Raw genomic sequence first — 14,430 nt, forward strand, 5'->3', positions numbered from 1 at the left:
ACTTGTGTCTGAGTTACTTCACCTGCAAACTGGAAATGTCGATATATTCCCATATTTGCAAAGTGATTTTGAGACTTTAGGATGAAAAGTGATAAGCACATGTTGTTGTTGTTACTTTTGTATTTATTTATTCATTCATCCCTTAGGAAATTCATTTGAATGAGTATCCCAACATATGTGATATCAAATGTAGGTCTGTAGGATTTATGGGTTTACACATTCTTTCTCCTCATCATCAGTACCTACAGATAATGCTGATTAGAAGGTAGGCTTCTTCTTTTAGTGTCCAGGAGACCCTGATTAGACCTGGAGGAGTTTTTCCCCCACTATCCTTTCTCGTAAGTAGGCAAAAAGAAGGATACAGCTGCAATGTCTAACTTCTTTTCTTTGAATGACAGCTTGCCTGTTTTTGCACATTAAGTATTACCAGACAAGGCTCAGCAAGGCATGCTGAGGTGGGCTCAGCAAGGCCCTATCCTGCAGACCTTATTCATGCAGCTGTCCCATTGATGTTGAGCTACTATGGTTGCCTGTGGGCCATTTAGATGCTTGCCATGCCACAAAAAAGGATGTATTTAGAGAGGACCACAAGGTGTCTGTGTGTGTGTGCACTATGGCATATTTTATGTAGTGCCATGTTCTTGGCAGAATTTTTAAATGCCTACGCAATTTCTTGGCTTTGGTGTTTTTAAAGTTGAACCAAATTCTACTTTCAGTTACAGCTGTGCAATCCAGGGGTTTCTCTCTGGGAAATTCTTTACATACTGTACTTTTGCATTCTGTCTCACTGTACACACACTTCCCTCTCTCTTGCCATGTGGATGTGCATGTAGCAATTTTCTTACGGCAACATAGAGAAAATATTAGTGATGGATCCGTACAAAAATGACACTTTAGTGGTTCATGCAACAGAACACTGTTCCACAGTGCAGAATTTCTGGGACTAGGAGCAGCCTGCCACGCAAACTGGCAAAGAGTATGCTGAGAGCTGCAGATGTGAGGACTGGGGGAGGGATGAACTTTCTAGCATCCCCTAGTGGCCAGCTAGTGGCTGTACAGTATACTCTGTAATTGAATTACTCTTGACCAACAAGCCTACAAAAATAATGCCTCTGAACAGAATGCTTTGGGATGCTAGGTTTATTAGCCTGTGTTACATGGAGCAATTTAAGTATCCGTTAACATCATCAAACAAAAAGGTTTAATATTATGTAATATGTGCCACATATTTTTTCCTGTCTCACTGTTTCATTAATTTGATTTTCTCTCTCTCCAAAAGACTCTCTCATGCTCTAATCATCAGTTTCAAATTACAAAAATGGAGATATGTCGTGTAAAGCATATACTCTAATAAGTAACAGACCATCATGGCAAGGGCTAAGAAAGTTATTTCTACTGATTTGCTGAAGCTAAGAGTATAGATTTCTATTTTCCTTTCAATTTATAATAAAAATATTTTCCCACTAATTGTAATAAACTCACTTTTATAGGTCCCACACCACGTATGTTAGGAGATATTTATAGCATTCTGGAGAGATTTATATTGCACTGTTATAGCCAGCTACTTTTCAATCAACATATGTGGTGTAAATATCAATAGCACTTGCTCCAAATTGCGCCTGGATAACATTTTTTGTATTTGCAGAAAGGATCTTTTGTGATTATTACACAAAATAAATTAAACCTGTCAGACTCTATTTATTCTAAAAGGCTGAAAGTTCTAAGCTGAAGTAAAATGGGGGAGTGGGAAATGGACAAATATGTATAAACTGTGCATCGTGTGCCACCTTCTGGTGAGAAAATAGAAAGGAAAACTGCTGAGTATTAAGTGGTATAGATTACACACATTTTATTGCACCTCTGAACTTATTTCGTATTGGAAGCTTCTCAGAGTAGGGGACCACATTTTAATCCATATTTTGTATAGCGCTGAACGTACTTTTGCTGCTCTACATATAGTAATATACTGTTAAAATCCATTAATGATACAAACATTATTGAAACATATTGAACCTCTGTGTTAGCTTGTTAGAAGTTCTTGTTTACACACATTAAACAAATATGAACCAGTTATATATCATGAGTATCAGATAAGCAATTTTACACAATTGAAATCGTTGCAGATGAAACCAACAATTTGATCTTCCATCTGTCATTTTCATTTAGCTACACTATTCCAAATGTGCCTTTGATGTTGTCATTCTATCCTTTATATTTTATTTTTCACTTCAGAAAAATCGGGGCAGGGGATGAGAAGGCTATAACAGTAAAATCTCTGGGTTTATGAATCATTCATGTTGTTTAGCTTCCTTTTTGTGCTTCTAAATGCAAATTAATAGTGGGTTTCAAAAGTCTGTGGAGGGAAGCACTATAGTATTTTGTAAAAGTATCAAATATAGTAGTAGGAATACAGAACAAAATGTTCCTATTCCTAACTAGCTTAATGAAGGGAAAGTGTCTTAATCTTATCTCTCTGTCCTTTATATGGACTGATCGTAAAATGTTACCTGTTCACATTGTTGGGTTTTTTTCTTTTTTGTGCCCCCTCCACCACCTCATTTGCCTCAACTCCCTTCAGCAGACAACACACGCCAGTCAAGGAAACTTTCTGGCACGTTTCTCTTTCCCAAATCTTTATATTTACTTCCCTTTGTGACCATAGATATATTGGTCATTAGTGATTAAGAACCAGACTAGCCTCTCCTGCTGAAAAATCCACTGGAGGGCACAAGGGAATGAAAAGTCAGTGAGATTTTTACATGGAGATTGCAGTAATTATTCTGCAGTAGGAGTGGGAGGGGGCTGGGAAGGGGAATTCCCCCCCACCACGAGCACTACCTCCACAAAGAATGGCTAAGAGTTACAAACCCAGAACACACAGATCCCCAGAAATCTGCCTGGATCTTGGTGGATGCCCAGATAGTCCATTTGACTTTATGCTGACTCCTGGACACCTGTGGCTCACCAGTCCCCTCCACTTCCTGTGGACAGGATGCCTCCTGCGACCATTGCCATTGGAGTCTCCCTAAAAAAGGGCCTGGGGAAATTATTCCATGACACTGAGGGGTTCTCCATCCTGAGGCTGCATTACCTTTTTAAGACAAAAGAAACATGAATTGAGGCAATGTTAATCTTGGTCAGAGAGGAGGCCTGGTGAGGAACAATTACACTTTAGAAACTAAAGGCCATTGATGTGGACACAAAGGCAAAATGAGGCCAGACAAATGCATGAAATGAAGCGGCAGCCTGCAACTTTCATTAAACTTTAACTCGGGAGGGGCGCTACTTGCCCGTCACCAATATTTTCCGATACCAGGCATTTAACTGGTTCCAGTGTGTGGGTTACAGGGCTCCTTACCATATAACCTGTAACTGGTGCCAGGTTTACAGGGCTCCTAAACATATAACCTATAATGTGGGGTGGCTCTCCTCAGCCTACCCACAGGACCCAGCTCTCCCTTAATCCTAGCATCCTTCCCCGTGCAAGGGGGACAGAGAGTGCAGCACAGTGGGGACCTTGGCCTGTGAAGGCCGCAAGGTCTCACTCTTTCACATGAGCCCAAGGTCCATCACTGAAATTTCAGGTATTTTATCTCTGGGATCCATTCATTTTATACTCTTAACCGCACTGCACACCAGCCGCAAGTTGCGACGAATAAACAACACTACTTTAGTACCTCAGTTAGGCACTAAGCACGTTCCTACTTAACCCATAGTGGCTTGTAGGTGCTACGAGGAAGGCAAAAAACCTCACTGGTCCTTTGCCATTTGCCCCAGAGGAGAGAAAATTCCTACTGATTCCCTAATCACACAATTGGCTCAACCCATAGCATCTGTCAGGCCGGATTCCCATTCCTAGTTCAGGTGGGTAGGGTGAGCTGCTGGAATGGAGCTGAAAGAAGCTCCACATGACTGCTTCACTGGGCTGAATCCTGAGGCCAGGAGAATGCTGGCCCATCAGCACCCCTGTCTTCCAGCTGGCCAATTGTTGTCAGAGACTCCCAGAGGAAGGAGCTATTTATTGACCCTTGGCAAGTGTCTTCCTCCCTTGCTACCGAGATTCTCATCCTTTCACTACATGCACCAACAATTTTCCCTCCACATTGATGCATGTGGGTGGCATTTTTCCCTTTAGTTTTTGCTCAGGCAAAACTCTCTGAACTCAAGGGTATGTTGCAGGATTGCAGTGTTCGGTTCCACCAAAATGTTTGTCAGTGGGATTACTTGCACTAGCAGCTCACAGGTGTAGAAGCAAGATAATCCAACAATTGTCTGAATTACTGTTGCTGTGATTACTTTGGTTTGTAGGGACACAGTCAGACATTATGAATTCTTATATTGTCCCTTAGAAATAGGTCATGATTTTCAAAAATAATTCTAGGCTCCTAAATCAATATTTAGGTGTCTGAATAAGTGACCTGACTTAAAAGCTGAGCACTAAGCAGCCCCCATTGACTTCAGAGGGAGCTAATGAGAACTTAGCACTTTTGAAAGTGAGTCCACTTATTTGGATGCCTAAATAGGGATTTAGAGCCTTATTTTAGGCTCCTATTTTTAAAAATCTTGGCCTTAAATTTCAGTAGGTGGAGCAGAGATTGAGTTCTCCTTGAGTGGCAACTAGAGAACCAAAGGGCGGACCAGATTCTGCTCCTTCTGAAGTCAGTGTTAGCTTGCAGTGAACTTCAGTAGAATCAATTAATGGGTCCATAGAAGGTTTGTGACCCAGCATTGCTCACTGTGAGATAATTCAGGTGAGTAAAGAAGGATTTAAGTCACTTCTGCTAGAGAGAAGAATTTTTGAAATGAGCTCAAAAAGTTTATCAGAAATAAAAGTTTGACTGCTGTAGATATGTTTGTAGGATAAGCAATATTCAGGTGACTTTCATGGAGTAAGTTACTGAGCCATGGTATTTTCCTCTTAAAGAAGACATGCTAGTTTAGCTTCTTAAGTTAAGTAAACTTTTGGAAAAAGAAAGTGTTCAGCAATAAGTGATTTGTGCCAGCACAATTCTGCCTTGCTCTTGAATGGGAAATACAGGATACTTTATGAGACTCTACATGGCTGGGGGAAAAAGTTCTTAAGAAATATCTAATGTTTTAGAGTAACCATTTAGTAGGCCAAGATTTTTATAGTGTGTAATAATTCATAGGGCTTTCAAGGTTGGAGGAAATTTGTTTTTGAACACTGAATATTTTAAGGATACCCTATAGTGCAGATTTTTTTTAAAAGGCTTGTTTCACAGTCCCTCCAGAGCTGAAATATTTTTCCACAATATTTGCTGTTCCAAGGCCACTCATTGTAGGAAATAACTTTCTTTTTCCTCCATGGAACATTAAGTGTTTTAGAGCTGCTCTGGTGCTGGTGGAAAGTAACCTCTGTTTGATGTCAGAGAAATAGATTAAACTTTAAAATTGGTTTTATAGCTCCTTAGGTCTATAGCACACAGTTTTGACATCAGAGGGTTTAGATCCATTGCAGGATTAAAATTCTGATTTTTAGAGTTGTAAAGATTATTTTAAAACCTAATCAGGCCTCAGTTCAGGAAAGCATCTCTGTTCAGGAAGGGCAGTAATGCACACGCTGAACTTTTAGCATGTGCTTAATTGCTTTCCCTAATAGGGATGGATTTAATCATGTGTTTTCTTGGTTTCTTCAGTTGAAGCCATAGGGTATGATGACAAAACCCCCATTGACATCAGTGGGAACTGGATTGTGCCCAGAGTTTCAGAACCTTATGATTGTTTGGGGAAGGTTAGATACCCATGGGTTTGTTCCTCAGTTGCACTGATCCCAGGGAGGGTGACTGCTACCTTTCTGCCTCCCTTAATTCTTGGTTTATCTGGCAGTCAAACCTGCCCTCAGCATAAGTTAAAGCAGTCACAGGGCCATGGATTCAAAAAGATAGCAGAATAGCCTGGAGTAGCATCGTTGGTGACTCAGGTTAGCTGCACAAATATGTACCCAATGGGTCCAGGCAAGTTTGCACTCAGGTGGCTAGCCTGAGCTGCAACCCATGCTACTCCCAGCTGCACGGCTATTTTTACCATGCTAGCTTGAGCAGAACTAGCACGTCTGTCTGCTCGAGCTGCAAAGCACGCTTCCATCTGCAGTGCAGACATACCGTACACTAAGGACACTTTACACCAGAGGTGAGCAAACTACGGCCCGCAGGCCACATCCGGCCCGCGGGACCGTCCTGCCCGGCCCCTGAGCTCCTGGCCGGGGAGGCTAGCCCCCGGCCCCTCCTCTGCTGGCACCCATCTGTCACCGCTGCATGGGCAACGCTCTGGCCCGCCGCTCCTACTGGGCAGCGCAGGGAGCGCAGCTGGCTGCAGCGGGGCTGCGAGCTCCTGCTGCTCTGAACAGCACGGTAAGGGGGCGGGGAGCAGGGGGGTTGGGTAAGGGGGCAGAGGGTCCCGGGGGGCAGTCAGGGAGCAGGGGGCGGTTGGATGGGGTGGAGGTTCTGGGGGGGCAGTCAGGAGACGGGGAACAGGGAGGGTTGGGAGTGGAGTCCCGGGGGGCCTGTCAGGGGGTGGGGGTGTGGATAGAGGTCGGGGGGTGGTCAGGGGACAGGGAGCAGGGGGGGTTGGATGGGTTAGGGGTTCTGAGGGGGGCAGTCAGGGGATGGAAAGTGGGAGGGGGCGTATAGGAGGTGGGGGCCAGGCTGTTTGGGGAGGCACAGCCTTCCCTACCTGGCCCTCCATACAGTTTTGCAACCCCGGTGTGGCCCTCGGGCCAAAAAGTTTGCCCACCCCTGCTTCACACCATTCTGGGAATGTAAAGGGGCCCTAAACGGGAGTAAATATAATTTATGCTTTTTTAAAGGCCCAGTTAATGGCCCTTTGTGGAAATGAGAATCAGATCCACAGGGTAAAATTCACTCCTGTGCAGAGGGCTAGGTACCGCTTAAGTTCTACTTAAGTAAATAGGATTACATAACATTTTGGCTTCTGTTCAATTTGTCACTGCTAAGAGGGAAAACCTCCACATAGTCCTATTACTAGTTTGGCAAAGAAACCGTCTTAATATTTATAATAACTTTTAAAGCTTATTTACATGAGCTTTAAAAGGGTAAAACACAAGCCTTAACTATTTTTTCTAGGAAAGGCAGCTCTTGATTTGTATGCCATGCTGTGTACCACATCCTGAGTATGTGAACAATCCTCTGGGCAGCTGATTCAGTGCTTCTTAAAGTAGTACTGTAAGAGCCCTGTCACGGGAGGAATGGGAGAAATCAGTATGCCTTGCCCCGCTGTTCACAAGACCTGATGATAGTTCGTTCGTTATGCAGCACAAAAGCAAAAATAAAAGTAATATCTCAGCGCATTCGTATTAAATATGGGGTAGTTTTTGAAGTCAAATTAGAGGGAAGCTACATAATGAAAGGCTAATCAACAAAAGTGTAAAAATGAGGTTTGAATTGGCTCTGGCACTGTGTGTAATCTTGAGAGAAAGGGTTGTATTTAAGGCACTGTTGAATGTAGGCTACGTGCAAAAGGTAAATGCACTTCTAAAAATAATTTTTCGAGAGTATTTTCCAAAAGTCAGAGTTTCTACTGATAGGAATTTGAGAAATCACAGTGTGTGCAAGAACTCAGTGTCTTGAGTGAGAGGCAGGGCAGAAATAGATCTGTCACTGGAAGCATGAACATACAGATAAACTGAAGGGGTGCAAAACAGCTTACAATGTGCATGCTTCCATACCCAAGAGCAAAGAGTGGCCAGGGGACACTATGAGAAAGTAAAGGAGCAGTTCAAAGGGTTGCTTTATATTTTTCTTTTGTTTCTTTAATCCATTTGTAGGATGCATATCTCCAGACCTGAAAGCATCATACAATAAAAACCAGTTTCTGGACAGACTGCTTCATGTCTCTGGATACACATCTCATAAGGCACGGCCTGGAAAGCTTTGTGCCATCTTTATGCTTCCCAGATTCTGGGCTGCACCAAGGAATGGAGTATGGGGCTGCTCTAATTTACAGCAATCTGACTTTGCAGCCTATGGGCTGCTCTGAATGGTGGAGCACAGCAGCATACACTGGCCCTGCACTGCCCTGCCCTGCTCCATGTCCTCTATGGCCTCTGGTCACCTCCAGAATAGTATGACAGAGACATAGCAGGATTTGGAAACTAGCGCTTGGGCTCCAGCCTGAGCCCAGAAGCCTACATAGCAATGAAACAGTCCCACAGCCTGAGCCCTGTGAGCCCGAGTTGGCTGGCACAGGCCAGCCGCGGGTTTTTCTTTGCTGTGTAGATATACCCTAAGGCAGTGATTCTCAACCTATTTACCACTGTAGGCTGCGTATGCAGCTCTCTCTGTGTTATTGTGGGCCACATCCACACACTATATCGACTACCTGTATGGCCCCAAGGATGTCTTATGGGCCATAGCTGTGTGTTGATTGAGCCACAAGCAGCCCATAGGCTGAGAACCACTGCCCTACGGGAATGTCTTTACTGCAGTTAGCTTGGCTGTAAGGCAGGTGCTGCCACTCAGTGTTTAAAAGAACAAGAAAGACAGCCCAAGGGCAAATCCAACCACCCTTAACCAAAAAGCCCAGTAGCCCTCAGCCCCACTCACAGAAAGATCATTTTTCAGTTAATAAGAAGATTGGGGGAAACGAAGAAGGAATATTAAATGCAAAAACTAGAGGAAGAGCCCCAGAATGGCCTCAAGGAGGCCAACTGAACTAAATGTAATATAAACACACTCTGTATCAGAGGTAAGCTTAATTATTATCAATTTCCAGATAAAAACACAACTTGCACGCAAGTATCATTCAGTAATTTAAGGTAAAATACATTGCAGTTATCTGCAAAACAAATATTATCATCCCAGGAAATTCAGAGCTAAGGTTAACCTTAAAAGAAATCCAAACATATTGAGGCATGGAAATGAACAGTAAAGGAATTCAAACAACCTCAGCTCTGCACTGTAGTGATACCATGTAATAACCATACAATCATGATTAGTTCATAATAGTGTTCGTTGTCCCAGATTAGATTACATTTTTAAAGACGTTAGATTTTCTTCATATTTTTCCCCTCATGGTGACATTACGGAGCAGATTTAAGGATAATTGTGCATTTCTGTTGGGGGTAAACTGCTAAACAGCCACATGAAGCTTTGTTTACTCCTTAGCCCCATCCTCCTTGTCAGGGGCAGGGTCTGAAAAATCAGTGCTTCAATCTTTATTTGCTTGAGGAACTCGGCCCATCTCCCAGCATGGGCAGTACTGCTTGCTAGTCTTTACCGGGCAGAAATTCACAGAGGCCATTGAAGCAGAAAGAAGGATTATTTACTAATAATTCCAGTTGATTTACAAAGGGGGTGTGACAGGTAGTGGGGTTTGGGACCCGCTGGAAGAGGCAGGACTGTTCTTCAGACTCCTTGTTTATTTTGGAGCCCAGGTCGGGGGAGCTCACTTGCTCCAGTACAGGCCCAAAAAGGCTTAGATGTTGTGGCCTGGGCTCTGAAATCTACTCCCCTCCCTAGGCTTCAAAGCCCACGTCACAACAAATCCACAGCTATTTTTAGCACGGTAGCCCAAGCCCTGGCAGCCCAAGTCTGTTAACCTGGCTCTGAGACTTGCTGCCACAGGCTACCACTCTCTATGTAGATGTACCCAACGAGAGTTGGAAAGAACGAGGAGCAGGGTCAGAGCGACCTCACAGGGAGAAACCGTAGAAACAAGACTACCTTGTAAGAAAGCTTAGACTGCACTTTGTGGTTTATATTTTATTTAAATTAAGAATACAGATAAACCTAGGAATTGGGTACAGTTTGGATGGGGTGTGTGTGTGTGTGTGTGCGCGTGCATGCTGTGTTGAGAGCAATGTCCCACAGGGCTTAGTGAATCAAACAAATAACACTATCTCTGATTTAAACTGGCCCATTACAGGCCCATTATTATCTGAGAAGGATTTATGTTAGCCAGAAATTTTGAGTTAATTACAAAAAGGACACTTAAAACAGGAGCTCTTCCTAATCCCAGCAGGATTTCTCAAAATGGTGTAAAACTTCTTCTGGAAAAGTAGAAGGATAACTTCTGATTTTGGACAGTTGTGCACTCTACAGACCATAGCTTCTTTTGTGCTGTTTTGTTCAGTGGTACACAATCTTTTGAACCTAAAAACACTTTTACTAGTTGCTAAATTGTCTATCTTTAATATCTGATAATGTGGTAGAGTGTTTCTGTCTGGTGGCTTTCTAGACAAATTGGTGTGAGGAACATTTTCCTTCAGTGAAATAATAGCGGAATCCAAAAAATATATCTGGTTTCTATTAAACTGGAGGAAAAATGTGAGGTGTGCATTGAAAGTACTAAGCCAGTGATTGAATTGTTAAAGTTCTTCTTAAGGGCCATTCCACATCATGAAGACATAATCTGTAAAGCAACACCACACAATGATCTGTGAAGAAAGGGGGCTGAATTAGCATTCAATATGGTTAATATTTCCAAATGTCCCACATAATCAGGTAGGTCCACCCATTATAATATCCTTAAATGGCCAATGATAAGTGTTTTTAGGCAAGAAAACACTGTGCAGAAGACAATTTAGCGTCTTCATGTGCATCATGCTTATTGCCCCTCTCGGGTTGGCCATTGTGCCAGATATGACAGAGTGATTCAGTGTGATTTCACTGGACCTTTGGGACTTCAGAAGAATGCCCCTGATCCAGCAGCAGGCATGAAGAGCCAGCAACAAAGTGCTTTTAATGTGCTGGAATTAATGGCTTGCAAAATTTCCATTTAAAGGCAGATGTTTGGGGATAGGAGAAACTTTAGAAAGCATCCAGTATTGATAATGCTATTTGATTGACAAACATCACTCCTTTAAAAGAAAAAAATTCATAGTTTGACAGTTGGGATGTCAAGTATCAGACAAGAGTGAATTCTTGGAAGTTAATGGTTATAATAGGAAAGATGACAGAATTTTAATTAAAAAGCAACTAGAATACAGTTAGCCTTCTGCAGAACAACAAATAAGAATGTTAATGATTGAGGTTCTATGTCAGACTGTTCCCCTCTCTATCCCTTCACGTGCTGCTGATATAAGTAATCTCTGCAGCTCCTGTCATATGGAACAGCCTTCTTGTATTCTTGGTACACATTGACCCCATCTATTCTCAAATCTCATGTGCAAATATGTGTATATTTCGCCCCAGGTGTATACTATGCCTCCTAATTACTCTGTCTGTCTCTGCTTTTGTTTTTAAAATGTTGTAACTTTATTTTATCCTGTGATTTGTTCTGGGATGTAGTTTGTATAAAGAATGCTATTTGAAATAAGGACCTGATCCTGCAAACCTTTACATGAGTTGTCCTTATTCATGTGAGCAGTCTCATGTCATCCAGTGGGAATAATCACTTGAACATTGGTATAGAGCTTAGGCCCTTAAATTGTAATATATTACTTTCTAAGGATTGACAATCATTTGTAGAGCCGTTCTGTTAGCATCCCCCAGAGTGCTTAACCTTTCATCGCTGCTCTGTGCTGAAATACTACTAGAACTGAGTATTATAAATGAGAACTAGCCATTTGAGGATATTTTGTTGTGAATGCAAAAATGTGCTTATTTTGTTAAAACTGTTGTTGTTTTAGATTGCGCTGTCTGAAAAATGACATTAGAACTCAAGGCACTTAGATACTACAGTGAGGGGCAGCAGTGCAAAAGATAAAACCCAAGATTTATATAAGGTAATCAGCATTTTTATTATTTGCCTTTTTAAGGTGTTCCCCAACCGAAAGTAACGTGGCTTAAGAAGAAAGAATCCCTACGAAACAATTCGTTCTTGCTTTTGAATGGGTCCTTATTTCTGCAGAATGTTTCATTTGAAAATGCAGGAACATATACTTGCACAGCAACCAGTGCTCTTGGAAAAGCAGTAGCCACATCTGTCCTTTACTTATTTGGTAAGTGTTAAATCATAGTTCATCATTCATAAGCAATGACAAACCATTGTGGTTATAAAGTGTTGTTCTTAGAATGGATAGGGATGTGTTTGGAGAAATATTTAATCCTGACATGGGTTATTGACAGATTGCCCATGTTTTTAGCAGTTATTCTGGCATTAATTTGAGAAAAGAAGGTACTATATTGACAGGCATATAATTCCATCCATATTATGCAACCTCTACCAGGCAGAGCAGATTTTTAAGAGATTTCTTTTTATTATTTTAACAATTTGTCATATTTCCATCAGAAGGAACCAAGGAGTTGACCTGACTCCAATGAGAGGGTTTTTAAAAATTGCTTTATATGAATGTCTGATAATGAAATGATAAATGGCATTGTCATGAGAAACAATAAACAAGGCCAAAGTTTTGGTAAATCTTTTATTACAGTGGAAGGATAACAAGGTTGTTCTGTTAAAAGATGAAATTTTGAAAGAGAGTCAGTTACAAATGTTGCTCTGAAAAGCCTCCAAAAGAAAGAGAGATGGTTTTTGTGTTCCGGTGCATTAATGTACAAGATGGTGGTCCTAAAGAGTTCCAAAATACTGTAATTCTTCCTTTTCATAAATAGAACATTGGACAATTTGATCAAAATCATCCTTGTAAATATTTTTTTATCAAGTATTAAAATGCATTGTTTTCCAGAACAAAAGTTTCCAGAGACTAACACTGTATCAACAAAAGGTAGCAGGAGGAAGCGTGTCATGATGGCATCTGGAATTGGTACAAATATTAGTGTGATACGTGGTGATCTGCTAAGGATAGGTATGTTGCCTTGGCTTCATTCTTGTTAGAATTAAAAGTTTTTGTTAGTAATAATTTTATTAAAATGGAAAGGACATGATTAGGATGGCTCCATCACAAAGACTAAACCCCTAGAAGTATCTATTTTTATCTCTTGAGAAACATCTGCAATCAGGAACTGGAGGATGTCCCGAAACTCTGCCTCATCACCACATTCTACGCTGCCCCAACTGTGGTGCAATGTGATGAAAGAAGCAATGGTGCTGTGTTATGGTCTGCAGTGAATTCTCCAACATTATCGTAACTGCTGTTAAAAATTGTACCACCTGACAAACAAAGGCACTAGTAGTTCAGGACTGATTTTTAAAACTTAAAAATATAGAAACAAAACTGGAGGAGGAACAATAAAGATATAACAGACATATAAGTGATTTTATTTTGTTGGTTCTTAGTTGCTCACAACCATCTTGCTATTTAGTGTAGATCCTGCATGTAAATATAGCTGTGCCAATATATCGTGATTGCATGCTAAACCGATTTATTGTTTTTAGCCAAATTTTGTCATTCTGAGGGGTTCATCACATTCCTGTTGAAATATTGAGGGTTCTTCCAATTTTCCTATGGGTCATGGTCTTTACTTCTGCCTTGGTTTGTCAGAGCCCTGATTTGTTAGCCATCAGGACATGCTATTTGCTCTCCCAGATTTTTACTGAGGCGGGAGAAAGTAAGAAATGATGGAGTCTAATTTTTATATAAGGAATTTTTCAAAAACTGTTTTTAAAATGGTAACTCTGCGTATCATAGGGTCTATCTAAATGAATCATCACTGGACTGAATAGTAAAGTTTCTCTTTGAGCTGCCCTTGAAAACTGTGAGAGATCCACCTGGACTGTCGACTTGATTTTGAGTTCTCCATCTAAACTAATATGTCTGTTTCCATTCTTTTCTGTTTCTATAAAGTGGTATGCAGCAACATTTAAGCCACGTTTAAACATGGTTCACAGTCTTGGAGTGAAATCCTGACTCCGTCAAAGTCAATGGGAGTTTTACCATTGACTTAAATGGGGTCAGGGTTTCACCTATGGTTCATAAAGAACATAATAAACTCTCACTTAAAGTGGAGAGAGAATGTAAATTATTGTGGCAAATATACAAAAGAGCCTCCACTTTAGCTTATGTGGAAGATAGCTCACCTGGGAGCACTTGAGACTAGTTTTGCTTTACCTCAGACTTTTGTAAATTAATACATACTCCTCTTTTTACTTATACTGCGGGAAGCTTCCACACACCCGTGCACAAATAGAAAACACAGATATCACAATATATACATTAAACTTAGAAAAAATACTAAAATTCCATTTATTTCTAGGTTGTCCAGTGCATCCTAATCACAGAAACATGATTCGTTGGTTCTTCAGAAATCGTCCGGTTGAGGAAGTTAAAGACTTGGTATATAGAGCCTTGGTTGGGGGACGTATCCTAGAGGTGAACACTGTGTCTGGTCAATTTGCTGGACAATACAGATGTCACACTTCAACTAGTGTAAAGCCATTGTCTGTTTGGGTAAATGTCAAGAAGGAAGGTTTGTTGAAAGTTCTATGACAAATTCTTACTTTTTAATTATATTTCTCCCTAATGTTTTGAGAATTTTATTGCTCTATTGCTTATTTTTATATATAAAGTATTAAGTCCCATTTCAATCAGTTAAAGTTAAGCAGGTGCAT

At 41.1% G+C, this 14,430-nt stretch overlaps 1 protein-coding gene across 6 annotated transcripts in view; it reads left to right on the forward strand.

Moving 5' to 3' along the window:
* The window catches only part of ADAMTSL3 (ADAMTS like 3), a 278,466-nt gene that overhangs the window by 249,427 nt on the left and 14,609 nt on the right, over nucleotides 1–14,430 (forward strand). For all 6 annotated transcript variants that reach the window (XM_074966431.1, XM_074966430.1, XM_074966433.1 and 3 more), the window contains exons 24-26: nucleotides 11,738–11,920; nucleotides 12,608–12,727; nucleotides 14,076–14,288. In XM_074966431.1, the coding sequence (XP_074822532.1) occupies nucleotides 11,738–11,920; nucleotides 12,608–12,727; nucleotides 14,076–14,288 (516 nt within the window). The remainder of the gene's footprint in view (nucleotides 1–11,737; nucleotides 11,921–12,607; nucleotides 12,728–14,075; nucleotides 14,289–14,430) is intronic.

Source organism: Natator depressus, chromosome 10, assembly GCF_965152275.1.
Source record: "Natator depressus isolate rNatDep1 chromosome 10, rNatDep2.hap1, whole genome shotgun sequence".
Taxonomy (NCBI): domain Eukaryota; kingdom Metazoa; phylum Chordata; order Testudines; family Cheloniidae; genus Natator; species Natator depressus.